Source organism: Phocoena sinus, chromosome X (assembly GCF_008692025.1).
Source record: "Phocoena sinus isolate mPhoSin1 chromosome X, mPhoSin1.pri, whole genome shotgun sequence".
NCBI lineage: Eukaryota > Metazoa > Chordata > Mammalia > Artiodactyla > Phocoenidae > Phocoena > Phocoena sinus.
The window spans coordinates 34,015,969-34,041,122 of NC_045784.1; the positions used below are offsets into that span (position 1 = coordinate 34,015,969).

Consider the following 25,154-nt stretch of genomic DNA (forward strand, 5'->3'; position numbering starts at 1 on the left):
CTGTATCAATTTACATTTCCACCAACAGTGCAGGAGGGTTCCCTTTTCTCCACACCCTCTCCAGCATTTATTGTTTCTAGATTTTTTGGTGATGGCCATTCTCACTGGTGTGAGGTGATACCTCATTGTAGTTTTGATTTGCATTTTTCTAATGATTAGTGGTGTTGAACATCTTTTCATGTATTTGTTGGCCAGCTGTTGGAGAAATGTCTATCTAGGTCTACTGCCCATTTCTGGACTGGGTTGTTTGTTTTTGTGATATTGAGCCGCATGAGCTGCTTGTATATTTTGGAGATTAATCCTTTGTCAGTTGCTTCGTTTGCAAATATTTTTTCACATTCTAAGGGTTGTCTTTTCATCTTGTTTATGGTTTCCTTTGCTGTGCAAAAGCTTTTATCTTTCATTAGGTCCCATTTGTTTATTTTTGTTTTTATTTCCCTTACTCTAGGAGGTGGGTCAAAAAGGATCTTGTGATTTACGTCATAGAGTGTTCTGCCTATGTTTTCCTCTAAGAGTTTGATAGTTTCTGGCCTTACATTTAGGTCTTTAATCCATTTTCAGCTTATTTTTGTATATGGTGTTAGGGAGTGATCTAATCTCATACTTTTACATGTACCTGTCCAGTTTTCCCAGCACCACTTATTGAAGAGGCTGTCCTTCCTCCACTGTACATTCCTGCCTCCTTTATCAAAGATAAGGTGACCATATGTGTGTGGGTTTATCTCTGGGCTTTCTATCCTGTTCCATTGATCTATATTTCTGGTTTTGCGCCAGTACCATACTGTCTTGATTACTGTAGATTTGTAGTATAGTCTGAAGTCATGGAGCCTGATTCCTCCAGCTCCGTTTTTCTTTCTCAGGATTGCTTTGGCTATTCAGGGTCTTTTGTGTTTCCATACAAATTGTAAAATTTCTTCTTCTGTGAAATATGCCATTGGTAATTTGATATGGATTGCACTGAATCTGTAGATTGCTTTGGGTAGTACAGTCATTTTCACAATATTGATTTTTCTAAACCAGGAGCACTGTATATCTCTCCATCTGTTTATGTTATCTTTGATTTCTTTCATCAGTGTTTTATAGTTTTCTGAGTACAGGTCTTTTGCCTCTTTAGGTAGGTCTATTCCTAGGTATTTTAATCTTTTTGTTGTGATGGTAAATGGGATTGTTTCCTTGATTTCTCATTTCGATCCTGCATTGTTAGTGTATCGGAATGCAAGAGATTTCTGTGTATTAATTTTGTATCCTGCACCCTTACCAAATTCATTGATTAGTTCTAGTAGTTTTCTGGTGGCATCTTTAGGATTTTCTGTGTATAGTATCATGTCATCGGCAAACAGTGACAGTTTTACTTCTTCTTTTCCACTTTGTTTTCCTTTTATTTCTTTTTCTTCTCTGATTGCTGTGGCTAGGACTTCCAATACTATGTTGAATAATACTGATGAGAGTGGACATCCTTGTCTTGTTCCTGATCTTAGAAGAAATGCTTTCAGTTTTTTACCATTGAGAATGATATTTGCTGTGGATTTGTCATATATGGCTTTCATTATGTTGAGGTAGGTTCCCTCTGTACCTCCTTTCTGGAGAGTTTTCATTATAAATGGGTGTTGAATTTTGTCAAAAACTTTTTCTGTATCTATTGAGATGATCATATGGTTTTTATTCTTTCATTTGTTAATATGGTGTATCACATTGATTGTTCTGTGTATAATGAAGAATCCTTGCATCCCTGGGATAAATCCCACTTGATCATGGTATATGATCCTTTTAATGTATTGTTGGATTCTGTTTGTTAGTACTTTGTTGAGGAATTTTGTGCCTATGTTCTTCAATGATATTGGTCTATAATTTTCTTTTTTTTAAATACCTTTGTCTGGTTTTGGTATCCAGGTGATGGTGGCCTTGTAGAATGAGTTTGGGAGTGTTCCTCCCTCTGCAATTTTTTGCAGGAGTTTGGGAAGGATAGGTGTTACCTTTTCTCTAAATGTTTGATAGAATTTGCCTGTGAAGCCATCTGGTCCTAGACTTTTGTTTGTTGGAAGATTTTTACTTACAGTTTCAATTTCATTACCTGTGGTCAGTCTGTTTATATTTTCTAATTCTTCCTGGTTCAATCTTGGAAGGTTGTACTTTTCCAAGAATTTGTCCATTTCTTCCAGGTTGTCCATTTTATTGGCATATAGTTGCTTGTAGTAGTCTCTTATGATCTTTTGTATTTCTGCAGTGTCAGTTGTAATCTCTTCTTTTTCATTTCTAATTTTATTGATTCGAGTCCTCTCCTTTTTTTTCTTGATAAGTCTGGCTAAAGGTTTACCAATTTTATTTATCTTCTCAAAGAACCAGCTTTTAGTTTTATTGATCTTGCTGTTGTTTCTTTGTTTTTAATTCATTTATTTCTGCTCTGATCTTTATGATATCTTTTCTTCTACTAACTTTGGGTTTTGTTTGTCCTTCTTTCTCTAGTTCCTTTCGGTATAAGATTAGATTGTTTGAGATTTTTGTTGTTTCTTGAGGAGAGCTTGAATTGCTATGAACTTCCCTCTTAGAACTTCTTTTGCTCCATCCCATAGGTTTTGGATTGTCGTGTTTTTGTTGTCATTTGTTTCTCGGTTTCTTTTTTGTTTTTCTTTTTTTGCGGTACGCAGGCCTCTCACTGTTGTGGCCTCTCCCGTTGCGGAGCACAGGCTCCAGACGCGCAGGCTCAGCGGCCATGGCTCACGGGCCTAGCCGCTCCATGGCATGTGGGATCTCCCCGGACCGGGGCACGAACCTGTGTCCCCTGCATCGGCAGGCGGACTCTCAACCACTGTGCCACTAGGGAAGCCCTGTTTCTAGGTATTTTTTGACTATCTCTGATTTCTTCAGTGATCTCTTGGTTATTTAGCAGCGCACTGTTTCTCTCCATGTATTTGTGGCTTTTTTCTGTTTTTCTCCCCTGTAATTGATTTCTAATCTCATAGCGTTGTGGTCGGAAAAGATGCTCAATACTATTTCAATTTTCTTAAATTTTCCAAGGCTTGATTTGTGACCCAAGATGTGATCTATTCTGGGGAATGTTCTGTGTGCACTTAGGAAGAAAGTATATTCTTCTGCTTTCAGGAGGAATGTCCTAAAAATATCAGTTAAGTCTATCTGGTCTGTTGTGTCATTTAAAACTTGTGTTTCCTGATTTATTTTCTGTCTGGATGATCTGTCTGTCGGTGTAAGTGGGGTGTTATAAAGTACCCCTGTATTGTGTTACTGTCGATTTCTCCTCTTACGGCTGTTAGCATGTGCCTTATGTATTGTGGTGCTCCTACGTTGGGTGCATAAATATTTATAATCGTTATGTTTTCTTCTTGGGTTGATCCCTTGATCATTATGTAGTGTCCTAGTGTCCTTCCTTATCTCTTTTAACTATCTTCATTTTAAAGTCTATTTTATCTGATATAAGTATTGCTACTCCAGCTTTCTTGTTATTTCCATTTGCATGGAATATCTTTTCCCATCCCCTCACTTTCAGTCTGTATGTGTCCCTAGGCCTAAAGTGGGTTTCTTGTAGACAGCATATATAAGGGTCTTGTTTTTGTATCCATTCAACCTGTGTCCTTTGGTTGGAGCATTTAATCCATTTACATTCAACGTGATTATCAATATGTATGTTCCTATTATCATTTTCTTAATTGATTTGCTTTTGGTTTTGTTGGTCTTTTTCTTCTCTTGTGTATCCCGCTTAGAGAAGTTCCTTTAGCATTTGTTGTAAAGCTGTTTTGGTGGTGCAGAATTATTGTAGCTTTTACTTGTCTGTAAAGGTTTTGATTTCTCCATCGAATCTGAATGAGATCCTTGCTGGGTAGAGTAATCTTGGTTGTAGGTTTTTCCCTTTCATCACTTTAAATATGTCCTGTCACTCCCTTCTGGCTTGCAGAGTTTCTGCTGAAAGATCAGCTGTTAACCTAATGGGGATTCGCTTGTATGTTATTTGTTGCTTTTCCCTTGCTGCTTTTAATATTTTTTCTTTGTATTTAAGTTTTGATAGCTTGTTTAAAGTGTGTCTTGGCGTGTTTCTCTTTGGATTAACCTTTATGGGACGCTCTGTGCTTCCTGGACTTGATTGACTATTTCCTTTTCCATGTTAGGGACGTTTTCAACTATAATCTCTTCAAATATTTTGTCAGACTCTGTCTTTCTCTCTTCTTCTAGGAACCCTGTAATATGCATGTTGGTGGGTTTAATGTTGTCCCAGTGATCTCTGAGATGTCCTCAGTTCTTTTCATTCTTTTTTATTTATTCTGCTCCCGGCAGTTATTTCTACCATTTTTTCTCCCAGTTAACTTATCCATTCTTCTGCCTCAGTTATTCTGTGATTGTTTCCTCCTAGAGTTTTTTTAATTTCAATTATTGTGTTGTTCATCACTGTTTGTTTGCTCTTTAGTTCTTGTAGATCCTTGTTAAACATTTCTTGTATTTTCCCCATTCTGTTTCTGAGATTTTGGATCATCTTTATTATCATTACTCTGAATTCTTTTTCAAGTGGGTTGCCTAGTTCATCTTCATTTATCTGGTCTTGTAGGTTTTTACCTTGCTCCTTCATCTGTAACATACTTTTTTGTCGTTTCTTTTATTTTTAATGGGTGGGGCTGTAGTCCTGTCTTACTGGTTGTTTGGCCTGAGGCGTCCAGCACTGGAGTTTGCAGGCAGTTGGATAGAGCCTGATCTTGGTGCTGAGATGAGGACCTCCGGGAGACCTCACTCCTATTAATATTCCCTGGGGTCTGAGGTTCTCTGCTAGTCCAGTGGTTTGGACTCGGAGCTCCTACCACAGGAGCTCACTGAGCACGACCTCCGGCCTGGGAACCAAGATCCTGCAAGTCATGTGGCATGGCAAAAAAAAAAAAAAAAGAAAAGAAAGAAGGAGCAATACAATAACAAAGAATAAAAAATAAAATAAAATTAGAAAGATAAAAAATATATCAGGAAAAATTAAAATATAATTGAAACAACTGCAACAAGGTAAAATAAAACCACAACAGAAAGAGGAAAAAAAAAGGCGAACAAGCCAAAAGGAGCAGAACAATAACAAAGTATAAAGAATAAAATAAAATTAGAAAAATAAAAGATTTATTAGAAAAAGTAAAAATATAAAGAAATCAGCAAGGTAAAACAGAGCCCTAATCTAAAAGAGGAAAAACGGGGGAAAAAAAGCCTTGGCTGTGGCGGGAGGAGTTTAGGTGGGAGGTGGAACTTAGGCAGGGGTGGGGTCTAGGGTGGGGCGGGACCTACATGGGGGTGGGTGGGGTGACGTTTGAGCATGGGTCAGGGCCCAGGCTCAGGACCACAGTGGGAAAAGGCCTTGGGGGTGGAGCCTAGGCAGGGCAAAGTTCAAGCGTGGGGCAGGGCCTCTGCTTAGGACCTGCAGGGAAGGGGAGAGGCAGCACGTGGAAAGGAGGGCTTCTGGAGCGTGGAGTTCCGGAGTTTGGAGGTAGGGCCCTGAGTGAGGGTGTGTGGGTGGGGTTTAGGCACAGTGTTGGTCGGGGTCTCTGAGTGCAGCAGTAGGGCCCTGGGTGGGAGTGTAGGGGTGGGCTTGGGCTCTGCACGGCAGGAGGGAGGCTCCAGAGGGCAGAGGATTAGGCCCCGGAGCCCAACAGGCTCCCTGGTGCCTAAGTGGATAGGGAAAGCGCTGGCTGCATTCCCTTCCGTTCCTCCACTACCCCCCATCCCCGTACCCTTCTGTTCTCCTCCTTCCCCGCTGGACCCCTAACCTGTGAGTGGATCCCGCTGGGTGTAGGAAGGAACTCCTTCCCTCCCCCAGCCGCCCCTCAGGTGTGTCGGTCCTGTTGGTCCGGCCTTTACTTTTGCTCCCCCTTCCCTCCCTCCCAGTCCCTCAGAACCTGCGTGGCTAGAGGCGGCCTTGGTGAGCAGAGGATCTCAGCAGGCTCCTGGGGGCCCAAGTGGGCAGTGGAAACCTGGCCACGCTCCCTTTTGATCCTCTGCCCTTCCAGTGGTCCCCCAATTTCCCCCTTCGGGTGTGGGATCCCTTCCCCTCCCACAGCCACCCCTCAGGGGCGCTGGTCTTGTCCTGCCTCCACTTCTCCTCCCCCTTCACTCCCCCTCACTACCCCCCACTCCCCACGTCCTACCTGGTTGCTAGGGGGTTCCTCCTGTCCCCTTAGGTGTCCGTGGTCCCCAACTGGTGCCTGCGAGGTGCCCTAGTTGTGCGGAGATGTGAATTCCACATCCTCCTAGTCCAGCATCTTCTCATTTAATCTTAAAAGCAGTCCCAGTAGAATGTTGGGCTTCCCTGGTGGCGCAGTGGTTGAGAGTCCGCCTGCCGATGCAGGGGACACGGGTTCGTGCTCTGGTCTGGGAAGATCCCACATGCCGCGGAGCGGCTGGACCCGTGAGCCATGGCTGCTGAGCCTGCGCGTCCGGAGCCTGTGCTCCGCAATGGGAGAGGCCACAACAGTGAGAGGCCCGCGTACTGGAAAAAAACAAAACAAAACAAAAAAGAGTCCCAATAGAATGTTAATACTCCCAGTTTAGAACTGAAGAGACTGAAGTTGAGTGGGTAAATCATTGTTTAAGGTTGAACAAGTAATTCATGATGGAACCTCTATTCAAAGAAAGGCATATCTAATAGCAGAGCCCCCAGGTCAGTGGAAGTTGTTGGAAACCCTCATATGTTAAGCGGAAGCATTTTGACCTGAAATGATGGACAGTGTCTTTGCAGCAAACTCTTCATTGGCTCTCTTAAGGAAAGTACCCATGTTGCCAAGCTTGATTTCACACTCTCGCCTCATGTAATATATCTAGGCAAGGAGAGAACATGGTATTGTGCATGCCTGTAGACTGGGGTTGTATTCCCATGTTATGGTATCAAGGATACCCTGGAGAAGATAGAGTGGAATGTAAATAAATACTAATAGCAAAATAGTAGTGCTAGTGGAAGATGTCAAATTAAAACAGAAACATTATGTTTTTCCACTACTGAGATCAAAGGATTATTGATTCTGGAGGGAGAAATTGTGTTTTTTGAGTCATTTGACTCTAACTCCTTGATTCTTTCAAATATTCTTCCAAATGAAAACACCCCTTAAATGAAGATAGCTCTGCTCCTCTGCTTTGTTTTTGGGGATTTTTGTAAGTGATTTTTTTTCTCTTCTTCCAGGAAGCTGAAAAATGAACTTTTGGAAGCAAAACGTAGAAGTGGGAAGACTCAGCAAGAGACCAGCAGGGTCTGTGCTCGCTGTCAGAGAAACCTGGGCTTGATATTCGACCGCGGAGACCCGTGCCAGGCCTGCTCACTCAGAGTGTGCAGCCAGTGCCGGGTCTCAGGCCTTGGTGGCAGCTGGCGCTGCACCGTCTGTGCCAGAGTCGCGTGAGTTTCTTGCCTTTGTGTGGAAAGTCCGTTTTGATGACTGAAGGGTTTGGAGTGGGGGAAAGCAAGAAGGAAGAAGAGTATTTAAAAGATAGGGATAGAGAGTAGAACTAAAAGTGTAGCCCAGCCACAGGCTCAGCACTGCCTTGGCAGGGTGTGGTGTGTGTGTGTGAGAGAGAGACAGAGAGAGAGAGGGAGAGAGAGAGGAAGGGACAGACAGACAAAAACGGAACATTATGCTTATTTTTTAAAACTATAAAACACAGTACAACTGGAAGCCTCACAGAACATGGTCTCTTGCTGCATCTGAAAACCACCCTCTGGCTTTCTTAGAGCCATACCTGGCTCCACGTGGCTTCTCAGAAGGCACAGACAATTGCCCTTGAGACATTCTTAGACATTTGGTGTGACTGGCGAGATGAGTATCAAATATCCAGCCTGCTCTTCACATCAGTTGAAGTAGCCCCTGAATTTCCTCCCAACCTAGTTCTTAAGAAAGGGTGAAGGGAGACAGCTTTATCATTCGCCTCCGTGTTTAGCCTGCGGGAATGTCATGGCTGTGGGTTTCACCCTGCCAGCCAGGGTGCACATCAAGAGTCATTGTTTTCTAAGTTCAGTTAAACTGGAGTCCAAGCACGATAAGGTCTCTACTACTCCTTGGGCATGCCAAACTCCATCCTTTTAAGAAATCTGACCCTGGATCAACTGGTACGTTTTCTCCCTCCCAAGGTCCCTTCATCTCTTCTGCTCTGGATGGCACCTAATAATCTCATCTCCAGGCAACTCCATGTTGACCTCTCTTTCCTGTGGTTGAGGTTGGGGATGCTGGCATCACATCAGGTTTACCTGGTTTGGTTGGGTTGGGTTTATCTTTTATCCTCACTAACTCATTCTCTTATATAGGAGTTAAGAGACTATCTTGGGAGGAAAAGTGAATAGTTTAGTAGTAAGAGTGAGTGACCTTCATTTCCACCTTCTCTGAATGAGGACGACTGTGTTCTATTGAGGTCTCCTGTGTTCACTGATTGCATTATTTAACCAATGTTATTTCTCCTGTACTTTTTCATAAAATTGATCATAAATTGAGCAGTTCATGCTGTGTTTCCACACTACATTGAGATAAGCAGCTCTAAAGCAATGAACCATTTAAGGTATCTCATTTCTTTCTTTGGATACATTACTTTGATTTACCTAAGCAACCATCTTCAGTTCTTTGTCTCGCATAAATTCCTCTTCATACTTGCCTCTTAGTCATTGGCAAACATCATTTACCAGATCTGGAGGAATGAGCACTGATGGAATCATTGACGTAATGTGTTGCGACGTAGCTTTTGTTGATATTGGTATTCTTTCTCTAAACTGAGTCTAGTCATCTGCAAATCAAGATGCAAAAATAATCCTGGGTACCTTCCTGTTTTTCCCTTGAAATCAAAGTATTTACTTCGGATATTTCTCCGTATACATATACAGAAAAGTATCAATAATGCACTTTGCTTTCTACTTAAAAGAAACATGATACATCTGTGACTCATGTAAGTAATGCAGAAGTTGCTCTTTTAGACCCTGGACTCTTCCTAGAAAATTTGTTTCTGTGTGGGATAATGCTTTCTCCAATTCTGCTTTCCTTTACTTGGCATTTCAGAGTTGGATATAAAGGTTCTTCCAGTATAGTCAAATAATGAGTTATAGAGGAAATAATTAATGGACAGAATTTCCTCAATTATAGTTTTGCTTGTATGCAATTTTGCGGGAGCATTTGTCCCTCTCCACCCTTAGTGACCACTAGAGGACAACAAATCAAATTAACAAGAAGCAAATGAATAGAAAGAGGAAAACTTGGAAAGAGGCTAGCATCCTTTCTGTTTATGAATAAAAAACATGCACATGGCTTTTTTAAAAAAACTAGAGTTAACTTACACAAAAGGGCACAAATGACAAGTGTACAACAGGATTTCTCAGTTTCAACATCACCGATATTGTGGACAATATGAAACTTTGTGGAGGAGGGAGGGGGAGGGGCTGTCCTGTGTACTATAAGATGTTTAGCAGCATCCCTGGCCTCTACCCGTTAGACGCCAGTAGCACTCCGCCCTTTTCCAGTGGTAACAATGAAAAGTTCCTCCAGACATTGCCAAATGTCCCCTGAAGAGCAAAAGTCACTTGGGGTTGAGAAGCAGTGGTGTACAGCTTTGCAAATCATCACAATTTCTGTGTAACTATCATTCAGGTGAAGAAATAGAACATTACTAACACCCCAGAAACCTTTCTTCTTCCTCCTCGCAAACACTAGTCCCTTCTTATTCCCCAGGTATAAATACTCTCCTGCTAACACCATAGATTAACTTTGACTTTTTTATATTTTATATAAATTGACTCATACAGGGTGTGTTTATTTGTTTCTAAGGACTTTTGGTCAACAGTATGTTTGTGAGACATCCATTTTTGTTGCATTTGGCAGCTGTCTACTTATTTTCACTGTTTTATAACTTACAGGTTGTTCCAGGTTATCCTCTCACTAGCAATGCCTGGAAGTTGATTACTTGATATTTTTACCAACCCTGTTTTTTGTTTTTCTATTTTCATAATTTTGTTGGGTGTACAGTAGATCACTTTGCATTTTTCTTTATTACTATTGAGAATGAAGATATTTTCATATGTTTATTGACCATCTGAACATCCTTTTTGTGAAGTACTAGTTCAGGTCTCTTTTTTTCTATTAGATTGTCAGTCTTTTATTGACTAGTGTGAAGGAGTTCTTTATATATCCTGCATACAAACAGTGTTGGTTCCTTGTGTTGGAGATATTTTTTCCCAACTTCTGATTTGCCTTTTTGTTCTCTTACTGGTGCCATTGATTAACAGAAATCTCTTAAGTTTTCATAACTCAATTTGTTCATCTTTTCCTATATGAGATTAGTGGGATTTTTTTTCTGTGTTCTGTTTAAAAAAACAAAACAAAACTTTTTCTAACTCCCAAATGATGAAAATATTCTCCCATGTGATCTTCTGTAATTGTTATTATTTTAGCTTTTATCTTTACACTTAGAAAAATGAGTTCCAACTAGATTGTATATGCTGTTAGTTAGGGATTCATTTTCATATTTTAATATGGGTATCTACTTGACCCAGCACCATTCACTGAAGATTATTTTTTCACTGCTGTACAGTGTTAACCTTCACAAATCAAGTATCATTTCTGAACACTCTATTATGTCTAACATTGTGCCACTGACACATTATTTTCATTATTGTAGCTTTATAATAAAATTTTATATCCACTAGACTTCCTACTTTTTTGTTTTTGTTCAAAACGCCCTGAGTATTATTGGCCTCTGGTATTTTCAAATATGTTTTAGAATCAGCTTTCCAGAAAACAAGTCCTATTGGCATTTTTATAGGGGCTGCATTACATCAGTAGATACTTTTGGACAGAATTGATATCTTTCAGTATATAGTCTCTCAATCGACAAACACTATGTGCCCCTTCATTTATTTGCCTTTAATTTCTCTCAGTAATATTTTATAGTTTTCCTGGTCTTATACATTATTATATTTATTCCAAGTATTTGATTTTTATGTTATTATAAATAGTATGCTTTAAAAATTTTTGTTTTCTAATTGTTGTTGATATGTAGAAATACGAATTGATTTGGGTAGTCTAATCTGTATCCAGAAATCTTGTTAAATCACTTCTTAATTATAACAGTTTCTGTGGTGCCTTTCAGATTTTATTTCTGCACAATTATACTATCTTTTCTAATACTTATATCTTTTTTTTTTTTTTTTTTTTTTTTCAGTATGCGGGCCTCTCACTGTTGTGGCCTCTCCCGTTGCGGAGCACAGGCTCCGGACGCGCAGGCTCAGCGGCCATGGCTCACAGGCCCAGCCGCTCCGCGGCATGTGGGATCTTCCCGGACCGGGGCACGAACCCGTGTCCCCTGCATCGGCAGGCGGACTCTCAACCACTGCGCCACCAGGGAAGCCCTGAATTTATTTTTGATTAACAATTTTTTGATTCAGGTATTTAGATACTTGATTTTCCAGCCTTTGTTCTTTTATGACATATACATTTAAGGATATGAATTTCCCTGTTTTCACTGCTTTAGCTGCATCCCACACATATCAATTATTTTTATGATATTCATTTCATTCTTTCTATTTGCTAATTTCCATCATCATCTTTTTCTTTAACTGTGAATTATTTATGATTGTCTTTCTTAATTTATAATTTCCTAGAGATTTTCTGTATCCTTTTTTGATACTGAATTCTAGCTTAATTCCACTGTGGTCAGAGAACATACTCTGTGTGGTTTCAGTATTTGAAATTTGGCCCAGAATAGGGTCAGTTTTGTTAAATATTTCCTGTTTTCTTGAAAGAAAATGAATTCTGCAGGATTGATTTGAGTATCCTAGTTATGTCTTTTAATGATGTTTGTTAATTGTGTTGTCCAAATCTTCCATATCCCTACTGATTTTTTAATCTACATATTATATCTGATATTGAGAGAAATATATACTAACCTCTCTCAATAATGATTGTGGATTTTCTATTTTTCCTTTTAGTTTGATAATATTTGCTTTATATATGTTGAAGTTAGAGTCTTGAGTACTTAAATATTTAGAATTGAGATTTTTTTTTTTTTTTTTTTCTGCGGTACGCGGGCCTCTCACTGTTGTGGCCCTCTCCCGTTGCAGAGCACAGGCTCCAGACGTGCAGGCTCAGCGGCCATGGCTCACGGGCCCAGCCGCTCCGTGGCATGCGGGATCTTCCCGGACCGGGGCACGAACCCTTGTCCCCTGCATCGGCAGGCGGACTCTCAACCACTGCGCCACCAGGGAAGCCCCTAGAATTGAGATTTTACACATGTACAGAAACCTTTATAATTATGAAAAATCTTTCCTTATCTCTAGTTATGATTTTTTCCTTGAAGTTTACTTTGCAGTTAGTATGGCTGCAATAGCTTTCTTTGGTTAGTGTATGCTTGGTAAATCCTCCTTATTCTTTACTTTCAACCCTCTGTTTCCTTATGTTTAAGGTGTGTCTCTTGTAGGCAGCATATAATTGCATGCACATGTTTTAAATCTAGTCTGACAATTGTCATTTAATTAGTATATATGTTCCATTTGTAGTAATGAAATAACTCACATATTTTACTTAAAATCTGCCTCTCATTTACTCATTCTCTCTTTGTCCCATCTATTCTGTTCTTTTATCTCTACTTATTTGCCTTCATTTAGGTTGTCTAAGTATTTTTCTATTTATCTCCTCTAATATCTATCCATTTTTTTATCACTCATCTAAGGATTACGCTAGAGATTACAACATACATTCTTGACTTGTTAAAATCTAATATTAATTAGTACTTTTGGTACTTCCAAGACAATAGCAGGACCTTAAGACTCTTTAATTCCCTTTACTCCCCTCCTAGTGCTATTGTGTATTTTAAATAGCTGTATGTCTATCTATATCTGTGCACACACATATACACACATATGTATTTATACTTATAGATATATATAGCTTGTCCTAGTCCATTCAGGCAGCTGTAACAGAACACCATAGACTGGGTGGCTTTTAAACAGCAGCCATTTATTTTTCATAGTCCTGGAGACTGGGAAGTCTAAGATCAGGGTTCTTGAAGATTTGTTGTGTGGTGAGGGTCTGCTTTCTGGTTCATAGCTATAGTCTTACTGTGTCCTCACATGGCAGAAAGGGCAAGGGAGCTCTCTGGGGTCTCTTTTATAAGGGGATCAATCACCTCCCAAAGGCTCCACCTCCAAATACCATCACATTGGGAGTTATGTTTCAACATTTGAATTGTGGGGGGGATACATTCAGTCTATAACATACTTAATCCCACAAGATATTATTATTTTGTAGTCAATATTCACTTAAATTTACTACATAGTTACCCTTCTTGTTGCTCTATATTCTTTATTACTACATCTCTGTATTTCTATCTGGAATAATTTTCCCTCTGCCTAAAGGGTAACCTTTAGCATTTCCTTTAGTGTAAGTTCTCCTAGTGATAAATACTCTCAAGTTTTGTTTTTCTTAGCATGGCTTTATTTCACTCAGTTCCAAACATGTTTTTGCCAGCTTATTCAATTCTTGGTTAGAAGTTGTTAACTTTCAGTAATTTGAAGATATTATTCCAGTGGCTTCTGGTTTCCAGTGTTTCTGTTAAAAAATCAGATGTCAATATACTGTTGCTCCTTTGAAGGTAATGATATTTTTCTTCAATTACTTTTAATATTTTCCCCTTTTCCATTGGATTTTTAACAGTTATTATACGACACCTAGGTGGGATTTTCTTTGTATTTATCCATCTTGGAGCCTTAGTCCCTGAGAGAGCAGATCTGTTTTCAGATCACATTTATTCCTAGGGAAGAGTCCTACAAGGTCTCAAAATATACCTATTAGATAAGAGAGGTGATTGATTTTATATTTTATAAATAGTGGAAATAAGAACACTAAGAGGACAGAATGTGTGTTAGTAGAGTTGGATTGAATAAGTATCAAAGTTTGTCTGTTTGTTTTTTCCACCCAGCTCTTTTCCCACCAGACTCTGCCAAGGTGTGGTTTGCCATTTCAGGGCAGAGAAGAAAGGAAATGGGATTTTAACAAATGACTGACCTTCCAGTTGCAGGGTCTGAGGACTTAAGGAATTTCTCAATAACTATTTCTTCAATTCTTATACAGTATTCTTTTATTTGATCCCTAGTATTTAATCATTTCCATTTTTTATTCCATTACTGTTTACCTCTTCCCTACACCCTGGACCCTCATTTGCTCAGACAACAGTAACTAGGGACTGTGACTCATGGGTCTTTCAATCAATCAGGAGTTGCCTCAAGCTTCTGTATGGGGAGAGTAATTTTGTCTTTAATTTCTAAATGCCAGTTGTAATTACTGAAACATTCTTTTCAGTACAAGACCCAAGGGGCTTGTGTATCCATGCATTGCTAATTGAAAGTTTTGCCTTCAACTCATCTGCTAGTCAGTATGGATGGTAACTGCGGGTCTAATTCACACAAAATTTCCCCTAAATCTTGTCAGATCAACATTAGGTTATATATATAGAGAGAAACTTTTAATGTGTTAAGCCAATGGAATTTGCAAGTTGTTCATTATGGAAGTTAGCCTACCCAAACTAACATAACCCCTTCCTGTGTTTTTTCCTCTTAATATTTATATGCTATATACTTTACTTATCTTGTTTATTATCTTTCTTCCTCCACTAGAATATCAGCTTCATAACCATGAGGGCAGGGTTTTTTATCTATAATGTTCAATGAAGTAGTTCTAGTGCCTAAAAGAATCCCTATAGCAGGTACTCAATGAATATTTGTTAAATGATTAGATGGATGGATGAATAAGCAAATGAATGGATAAATGAATGAATGAATAAGTGGCAGGGTCCCACTTAAAGCATGTCAGGCTTAAGCAAGTTATGGAACAAATGTGGTTTTCTTCTGTCAGGAGAATGGAATGAAAATACATGTACACACACACACATACACATACACATGAGAGACGTGCCAAATACATTTGCCTTCTGAACAGAGCAAATTTCCAGCTGTCACTGAAAGGTATAAGACAAGTTGTTGTCAGAAGGGTGTAAGAATAAATAATAACAAATTGAAGGTTCTATGTCCTCCTTAGGAGATGTTAATGCATCAATACAGAACTTCTGAATCACTTGTACTTCTTTTATTGGTATAACAGTAACTTAATAAACCCAGCTATCCACTTATCCAATTGATCTATCCTTTGACCCATCCATCCATCCGTCCTACAACATTTATTGATAACCTGTTGGTATACTAGGGGATAGGGATACAAAGATGAATAAAACATGGACTACACTCAGTGGTTTCAGAGTCTAAGGAGGAAGATGAGTTTATTACATTATTGTCTCAAAGTAGAGGAAGAAGCAGAGCTCTCATTGGTTCTTACACCTCTTTGACAACAACAATTAATAGTTGTTAGCATCTGTGACAGCTGGAAATTTACATGATGAGTGTTTAACTTGATATAAACAAAATCCCTCCTCATTTTTAAAGCTGAAAACAGAGACCATTATTTCTTCAATATTCCAGCTATGAGTCTATGAAATCTCAGAGAGTATCTGTCAGTGCTGGAAGTATCTTATTTGCTGTTCATGGAGTGGTTTTCAAAAAGGAAGTGTGAATGATATTTTATTGGCAGTGAATGTCCTTTATTTGTTGTGAGAGAATGCTGCAGTGCCAGTGGGCTGTCTCCATGTTCAATAGACCATAAAATTGAAATTCCCACCCTGACCTCTAAGAGATGAAATGAGTCAGAAAGTGACTCATTCTCTAATCAGTTGGAAACACAACCTTTATTGTCATTTACCTTGGATTGGATAAAAGTAAAGAGATTTTATTGCTGTAGCACTGAAAACGATTACAGCAAGGACTGATAGAGGGAGGCTCCCTCTTACAGTGGGCTGAGCAACCCTTGACATTTTCTCCAACCCCTTCTGGTTTTAACAAGTTGGTTGCTGTTGGTCTAGTTTTAAAAGTAACTCTATAGAAATAGAATGAAAGGGATCCCCGACACAGCCAGTTAGTTCATGTTGCTATCTTAATGAGACCTACAAAATTCCACATGATTATGTTAGCTGAGGCAGTTGCCATGCAACACAAAGACAGTCATAATGATCATTTTTCCTAATTAGCACCTCAGTTGAACTCAGAAAGACCCCTAAGATAAAAGTGACATGATAGAGATCCCCCAAATGAAATAGTTCTAATATGATATTGATGAGCTGATCTTATATATATTCGTGCCATGTGGTGACGTTTCATGCTGCTGTATGTCCTTGTGAAAGTCTTTGTAATTTTAAAGGAGGAACCTGGTGGTTGTGTTTTTGATGAATTTGTAGTGATTACTGCAAACAGGTGATTACTGCAAACTGAAATAGACAAAATATTAGTCTCAGTAACTTAAAAGAGGATAGTACCAATGGTTGGAAGATACACACAGAGAATGCAGGAGGAAATATATAGTGCTTTGTTATGAGGAAGAGAAATACAGCTCCTGACATCCGGAAACTGATCTGACATTTATATGTGGGCCTTGATGTTGTTGGGAGCTGATCTGGCACTTACAGGCAGGCTGTGGCGGTTCTCCTGGTGGACAAAAACGACCTCAGAGCACCAGCCTCCCACACGATCACTCTGCAACCAGGATGAAGTGAGAGAAAATAAGAATACTTCATAATCTTGTCTAAGCATAGACCAAAACAAGGTGACTGGTCAAGCCACAAAGTATCAGACATCCCCCTCTCTTGGCTAATGTGAATCTCTGCTACCTCCTTACCAATTACAGCTTTAGCCTTTTAGTTGGCCCATCTTCTTGATAAAACTTAAGATACCAATCATAGCGTTGTCCCCACTTCCTGACATCACGTAATCTAGAGCAAATCCCTGTTGCCTTGAACTCTCCCCATAATTACCTAACATAACCCAAAATTCTATATTAAATCCTTTCAAACGCCCTCTTACTGAGACTTCCTGTGGTTCTTCATGGCATGTGTTTTCCTTCATTGCAATGAACAAAAACCTCAACTTGTTCTTGGCAATCTTTTGGTCTCATGGGTACTGGCAGTTGCCACATAGTCATTTCAAAGTCAATCCTAGTTTAACAAATTTCTATAATCTAGTTACAAGGGAAAGATTCACATCAGAGTAACCCCACACTGACCCACAGATTTTTGGGGTGGTAAGAAGCTGTTTTGAGCGCCTTGACATGCTATTTTCAGTCACTTATTAATCATATACAAGAGCCCTCCCCTGTTTTTAGAATGTTCTGTTCACTGTGGTTTAGTATCTTAATACCTGCATAAGCTAGAGGGACTTTTTTTTTAATATGGAAGTGTCATACATATCAAGACACTCTACATGCACTGTTTAGACGATAATAAAAGAGTGTCTGTATTCAGTACCCAGTTTAAGAATGAGAGCATTCTTGTTTTGCATTTTTTATTCCCTTGCTTTACTTTATGGTTTTACTGTCTACTTGGATATATCCCTAAGTAGTATATTTTCTAATTGTTCATTTTTGATTTCTATAGAAATGGAAATCATACTGTGTGTATTCTTTTTTTTTTACATCTTTATTGGAGTATAATTGCTTTACAATGGTGTGTTAGTTTCTGCTTTATAACAAAGTGAATCAGTTATACATATGTTACCGTATCTCTTCCCTCTTGTCCTTCCCTCCCTCCCACCCTCCCTATTCCACCCTTCTAGGTGGTCACAAAGCACCAAGCTGATCTCCCTGTGCTATGTGGCTGCTTCCTCCTAGCTATCTATTTTACGTTTGGTAGTGTGTATATGTCCATACCACTCTCTCACTTTGTCACAGCTTACCCTTCCCACTCCCCATATCCTCAAGTCCATTCTCTAGTAGGTTTGCATCTTTACTGCTATCTTGCCCCTAGGTTCTTCATGACCTTTTTTTTTTTTTTAGATTCCATATATATGTGTTAGCATACAGTATTTGTTTTTCTCTTTCTGACTTACTTCACTCTGTATGACAGATTCTAGGACCATCCACCTCACTACAAATAACTCAATTTCATTTCTTTTTATGGCTGAGTAATATTCCATTGTATATATGTGCCACACCTTCTTTATCCATTCATCTGTTGATGGACACTTAGGTTGCTTCCATCTCCTGGCTATTGTAAATAGAGCTGCAGTGGTACATGACTCTTTTTGAATTATGGCTTTCTCAGGGTATATGCCCAGTAGTGGGATTGCTGGATCGTATGGTAGTTCTATTTGTAGTTTTTTAAGGAATCTCCATACTGTTCTCCATAGTGGCTGTATCAATTTACATTCCCACCAGCAGTGCAAGAGTGTTCCCTTTTCTCCACACCCTCTCCAGCATTTATTGTTTCTAGATTTTTTGACGATGGCCGGTGTGAGATGATATCTCATTGTGGTTTTGATTTGCATTTCTATAATGATTAGTGATGTTGAGCATTCTTTCATGTGTTTGTTGGCAATCTGTATATCTTCTTTGGAGAAATGTCTATTTAGGTCTTCTGCCCATTTTTGGATTGGGTTGTTTGTTTTTTTGTTATTGAGCTGCATGAGCTGCTTGTAAATTTTGGAGATTAATCCTTTGTTGGTTGCTTCATTGGCAAATATTTTCTCCCATTCTGAGGGTTGTCTTTTGGTCTGGTTTATGGTTTCCTTTGCTGTGCAAAAGCTTTGTGACTCTTTTGGCTCAACGTTTTTTTGTGAAATCTATCCATGTTTATGTGAATACCATTCCGTTCATCTTCACTGTTGTATCATTCTATAATGTATCTGTTTTCTTGTTGATGCAGATTTTTGTTGTTTTAGTTTATAATGTTACAAAAAATGCTGCTATGACATTCTTGTACATATGGCCTAACAAACATGTACAAGAGTTTCCTTGGGTAAGGTTTTTATTTTATTTTTTTTTTTGCGGTACGCGGGCCTCTCAGTGCTGTGGCCTCTCCCGTTGCGGAGCACAGGCTCCGGACGCGCAGGCTCAGCGGCCATGGCTCACGGGCCCAGCCGCTCCGCGGCACGTGGGATCTTCCCGGACCGGGGCACGAACCCGTGTCCCCTGCATCGGCAGGCGGACTCCCAACCACTGCGCCACCAGGGAAGCCCGGGTAAGGTTTTTAAACTGTGAGTTATGACCTATTGGCAGGTCATGACCAGCATTTAAGAAAAAAAGGAAACAGAAAATGTCATCATATATAAAATTATATGTATGTAAGTATATATATATTCGTGTGTGTGTGTTTGTGTGTGTGTTTGTGTGTATGTGTAGTTATTTTCTGGATTGTGGTATAAAACATACTTTTTTCTTTCCAATTCCCCTTTCCCCCATCCCCTGCCTCCGATAACCATAAATCTGTTCTCTTTTTCTGTGTGTTTGGGGGTTTTTTTTGAAGTATAATTGACCTCCAACACTATGTTAGTTCCTGGTGCATAATTGACCTCCAACACTATGTTAGTTCCTGGTGTACAACATAAGTCTAGTTTACATCTGTCACCATATGAAGATATTACATTATTATTGACTATATTCCCCATGCTGTACATTTCATCCCCTTGAGTCATTTATTTTGTAGTTGGAAGTTTGTACCCTCTAAATCTCCCTCACCTAACTCACTCATCCCCTCGCCCCCCTCCCCTCTGGCAGCCAGCTGTGTTTCTTACTGTGACCTCTGCCAAAAATGTTTGAGAAGACTCCGGTAGGGAGTGCACCTAGGAATGAAACTGAACGGCAAATGGTATGAGCATTTTCAGCCTTATAAGATGATAAGTTGTTTTTTATAATCGTTGTACCAATTTAAACTCCACGAACATTGTATAAAAGTTTCCTTTACAATCTTACCAACGCTTGGCATCATGAATTTTAATTGTCGTCCAACTGGTAGGTATAAATGGATATCTTATTATGATTTTAATTTGAATTTTTCTGATTACTAATGAGGTTGAGCATCTTTTCATAGGTTTATTGGCTGTTTTGGGTTTCTATTCTGTGATATGACTATTTATATGTTGCCAAATTTTCTATTAGGCTGTTAGTCTTTACTGATTTGAAGGTGTTTTTTTATCACCCCCTTCATCTCTAGAAATGCTTTCGCCTTAAGGTCTATTTTGTCTGCTACTCATACAACGATATCAAGTTTCTTTTGGTTAATATTCACATGGTATATATTTTTTTACCATTTGCCTTTCAACCTTCCTGTGTCCATATGCTTAAGATGAGACTCCATATAGAGTAGCTGCTATTTTAAATTACATGTTATATGTATTTAAATATTTGCTCTACATATATGCTGTATGTGTAATGTGCTACATATACATGCTATGCATATATAATATATAATTGTTAAAGTTTAATTTGACAATATTTTTTCTTAAACTATAGAGTTTAGTCTACTTATATTCATTGTAATTGCAATATTTGCATTTGTTTCTATTGCAATTACTGTAATATTTGCTTTTATTTATATTATCTGTAGATTGAAGTACTATATTTTTCTCATTCCATTTTATCCTCTCTACTAGTGTAGATATTATATGAATTTTTATTTTTAGTGGTTACCCTGGAAATCACAACATTCATATTTAATTTTATGAATCATTAGTTATAGCCTTCTTCTAATCAGTAGAAGGAACTTGGTATTCTTAAACTCCAAATATCATCAGCCTGGATTGTATATACTTTTTGTCCTATGTTTTAGACATACCTTATTTTTCAATTCAACAATTTAGATATTATCATTTTTGTTTTACATCAACATTTGTTTAGATTTATCCACGTGTTTTACCAATTTCACTTTTCACCATCCCTTTTTATATCTCAGATCTAGTTTAATTAACTCTTCTTGAAGTAAAGTCTTTAGAAGTTCCTTTAGTGAAACTCTATTGATGGTAAATTATCTCACTTTTTATTTTACTGAAAATTTTTTTGTTTTACTCTTATTCATAAACAGTGTTTTCTCTGGATATACAGTTCTAGATTGATAGTTATTTTCTCTCAGAGCTTTGTAGATATCATTTCACTGGCTTCTGGATTTCATTATTTCTACTGAAAGTCAACTGTCATCCTGATCCTCATTCCTCTGTATGTAATCTGTTTTTTCCCCCTCTCTAGCTACGTTTAAGATGTTCTCTTTATCTGTAGTGTTCTGCAGTTTCACCATAATATGCCTAGGGGTTTCTTTTTACTTTTCCTGTTGGAAGGGAAGAAAGGAATAAATATATACCATCATCTCCATAAGGCCAGTGTCCTTGTTTGTCTTTTTCACATCTGTACTCTTAGCCTTAGCACAGGGCTTAACACATGTAGGAATGCAATAAATATTTGATGTGTAATGCATAAATTTATAAATAATTCTAGTTTCCTTATGAATAGTAAGAAAGAAACTCATCTTATTTCAGCATATCTAATAAGCATGTCTTATCTCAGATGTCTCTGGTCACTAGTAGAAGATAAAGGAAGAAAATGAATCTTTTGGTCACTGTTCTTCTTTTTTAGGATAAGATTACCTATTTTTCGCCTGTAAATCTAAGGACAACTTAACTTGACTTTACATTTAAATAAGCTTCCAAGTGAAAGTTTGAACTCCCATGAGTTTAACGTTAAAATTAGGGCCTAGCAAATTCTGAATACTCAGTAATCATTAATCAGAAATAATGAGTGTAACTCAATTTCAGTCAAACTCACTCTTTAGAGTATGACCTATAGGAAACACAGCGTCTACTCTGAGCCTTGTATTTCTGAAATATTAGATGGATGTGGCAGAGAAGAATATAACTTTTATAGTGGGTGTCATGTTTATTTTCTTTCCTCTTTTACCCCTCCTTTATTCCTGTCACTCTGCCCCCAACACAGAGACACACTTGCAGGCACGTGTACATGCACACACACACAATCATAGCCCATCATATGAAATGCTACATGTTATTCCTTGGCTTCTGTACGTTTTCACCCTTACTCAAAGCCTTGTCATACCTGACAGCTACAAGTTCTTTACTGACAATTTTGCCAAATATAAAGGGCTTTCGGTATAAATCCTGTTTTTGTCATAATATTGTATAACTTTGGACACGTTATTTAACCTGTGTGAGCTTTGATTTCCTCATCTGCAAATTGAGAATAACATAGCTACTTTATGGGTTATAGTGAGGATTCTAGGTGTCACGTGTAAAGTGGCTAATGCATGACTTGGTGCGTGGTACACACTGACTCAGCATTAGCTCCCTGTTCTTCAGCTAAGCCTTCCATCTACCTCCAGGACTTGAGAAGGTGGCAAAGGCATAATCCCAAGAGATTGTTCTGATGTTGCAGAGTTCTGAAACGACAAGTGACTCAAGTCCATATCTGAGTCAAGCAAATATAAGGATTATAGTTATTGTTCTTATAAGGATAGCAAGAAGTAATGACTAACAATTCTGGGAAGATCCTATTTGTGTTAGGTGTTGGCAGCTCTAGGCATATATGGTAAAGATGATATGGAGGCCCATTTCCTGGGGCATGTAGACCTGGTGTGGCCCTCTTTCCCCTGTCACACATGAAACGGCCATCGATGTGCCATCCTCCTCACCCTATATCTCAAGAACATACCAAAAAACAAAGACAAAAAAACCAACTCAAACAAACAAAAAATACGAGCTGAGACTTCGGCATGCCTCTCTTAGGTGGTTCTCTATCGCTGATCTGTATTATTCCCCTTGCTCTTGTTTCTTTTTGTGTCAATTCTTTGTCCTATTGCAGAGGTTGGCAAACTTTTTAAAAAATAAGATGCCAGACAGTAAGTATTTTAGACTTTGTGGGCACTGTGGTCTCTGCTGTAACTACTCAAGTTTGCAGTTGTAGCAGAAAAGCAGCCAGAGACAACACATAAACAAATGAGCATGGCTGTGTTCCAATAAAACTTTATTAATAGACACTGCCTTTTGAGTATAATTCATATTAATTTTCACATGTCATGAAATCTTCTGCTTTTGATTTTTCCCCAACCATTTAAATTGTAAAAACCATCTCTAGCTCGTAGACTGTACAAAACAGGTAGTGAAGTGAATTTGGCCCACAGCCATAGTTTGCCTACCTCTGCCCTATTCTTCCTCTGAATTTTTCATAGGTATCTTCTTAGAACCCATGCAAATCATTTCCTGAGTTGAATACTAAAACAAATAGGTTTTTATGTTTAATGATTCTGTTAGTTTTCTGTGGCCACCATCACAAATTGCCACAATTTAGCAGCTTAGAACAGTGTAAATATATGATCTTGATGCCGAAAACTCGGCCTCTGTGCACCAGTGCCGAATTGAATCTTGGAGACAGAGTTTTGGGTGAAGTAGAAAAGGATAGCTTTATTGCTTTACCAGGAAAAGGGAGACACAGCGGGCTCATGCCCCTGAAGAACTGTTGTCCCAACCTGAGAGGATTTGGTGAGGAGTTTTATAGCAGTGGTTCAAGGAGGGGGTTGCTGTTAAGATTAGGGTGTGTGCAGGTCCTGCACTCCGTTAATCTGGCCTCAGGTGGTCTTCTCTGGAATGAACAATGCTGACATCTTCCATTTGTTGGGGGTTTTAGTTCTGTAAAGAGCTCAAAGATACTGTTATGTGTATCCCTTGAGGGGGCACCAGGACCCTGCCCCAAGGCTGCACTGTTGTTTCTTGACTGCTCCTCCCTTGTCTCTGCATCTCCTCCCTCCTCTGATTAGCAACTGTTTGAATCTGCCCTTTGGAACACAGGGAAGGTCACAGAGGCTGTAGTCTGTTCCCTACAAACAAGAAACAACAGAAAGGCTTCCGTGCCCAGGAGCCCCACAGGGTCCTGCTCAGTTTCAGTCTCAGAGTTCTGTAGCTCAGGAGTCTAGTTTGGCTTGGCTTGTTTCTCTACTCTCGGTTCACTAGGCTGAAATTGAGGTGTCCGCTGGCTGAGCTCCTATCAGGAGGCTCTGGGAAGATTCCACTTCCAAGCTCATTTTGGTGGGCAGATTCTGATTCCTTGTGGCTGTAGGAACGAGGCTTCTGTTTCCCCACTGGCTGTTAGCTAAGAGCCAGCCTTTGTTCCTAGAGGCCTGTCTCTCTGATCCTTGCATATGGACCTCTGCATCTCAGAGCCCTCTTCTCACATTTGGAATCTGTCTGACTTCCCATTCGGCAGCATCTCAGTATCCAACTTCCTCCTCTTCTTCCTCTGTTTTTAAGGGCTCAGTGATTACAGTGGGCCCACCTAGATAATCCAGGACAAGCTCCCTATTTTAAGGTCAGCTGATAGGTAACTTCAGTTCCCTCTGCAAAGTTCAGTCACAGCAGTACCTAGATTAGCATTTGATTGAATAATTAAGGGACAGGAATCTAGAGGCAACATCTTTAGAATTTAGAATTGAACAATTACCACGTAGATTTCCAACATAAGTACTGATGTATAAGTCTAGATCACTTAAGATGTATCCAGAAATAATTTAACCCATTCAAGTATTCAGTTTGGGTGTATTTTATACAGTTTTGGAGCTAATCCAATAATCCTTGCTTCTCAGTAGATGATCTAGCCACTTGGGAGGAAATTTGAGATGTACATGCTATGGTCATTCAATGAATAATTTGCTCCAAGGATGACATTTTCACTTTTTTCCCAGTAGTAGAACAGGGTTTCATAGATAACTTACCTTTGTTTCCTACATTCAGTAGTACTTCGGGATAATTGCTGTGGAGAACAAATTGACATATTTTTCTGGAGTGATTTTTTTTTTTATATTTAAGATCCAGTTGTTAATTTCTAAGTCCAACCAGGTACTGAATCTCATGGATATAATACTCTAGGGCTAGAAAGCTCTCTTTGACTCCTAGCGGCTTTGCTTCAGCCACCATGTCAGACTTGTCACCGATCTTGCTGATTTTCATCCTCAGTTGTTACCTGAAAACTGGGTTTGCCTCTTGGTGGGTGTTGAGCCAGTAGACACAGCCAAGCCAAAGATCGGGAGAAGAAGGAAGGATTTATTATTACTTGAAGCAAGTAAGGAGAACACCAGGGATCGTTCTCAAAAGAGTGTCTCCCCAACAGCAAAACTGGGGAAGCTTTATGCTAAGAGTACATGCATATTCATGAGGGAGCTTCAGCATAGAATTGGGGCAAGTTGACGGAGTCCAAGCTTCAGTTGACTGAAGTCAGGAGGGGCGACATTATCTTTCCATCCTCCACCTGGGTGGGGGCCTTAGTTCCTGCAGAACTCAAAGATACTATGTTTATCTCTTA

At 39.1% G+C, this 25,154-nt stretch overlaps 1 protein-coding gene across 1 annotated transcript in view; it reads left to right on the forward strand.

Moving 5' to 3' along the window:
• SYTL5 (synaptotagmin like 5) overlaps positions 1-25,154 on the forward strand; it is a 238,569-nt gene that overhangs the window by 130,316 nt on the left and 83,099 nt on the right. The window contains exon 3 of the mRNA XM_032620740.1: positions 7,148-7,357. Coding sequence (XP_032476631.1) covers positions 7,148-7,357 — 210 coding nt within the window. The remainder of the gene's footprint in view (positions 1-7,147; positions 7,358-25,154) is intronic.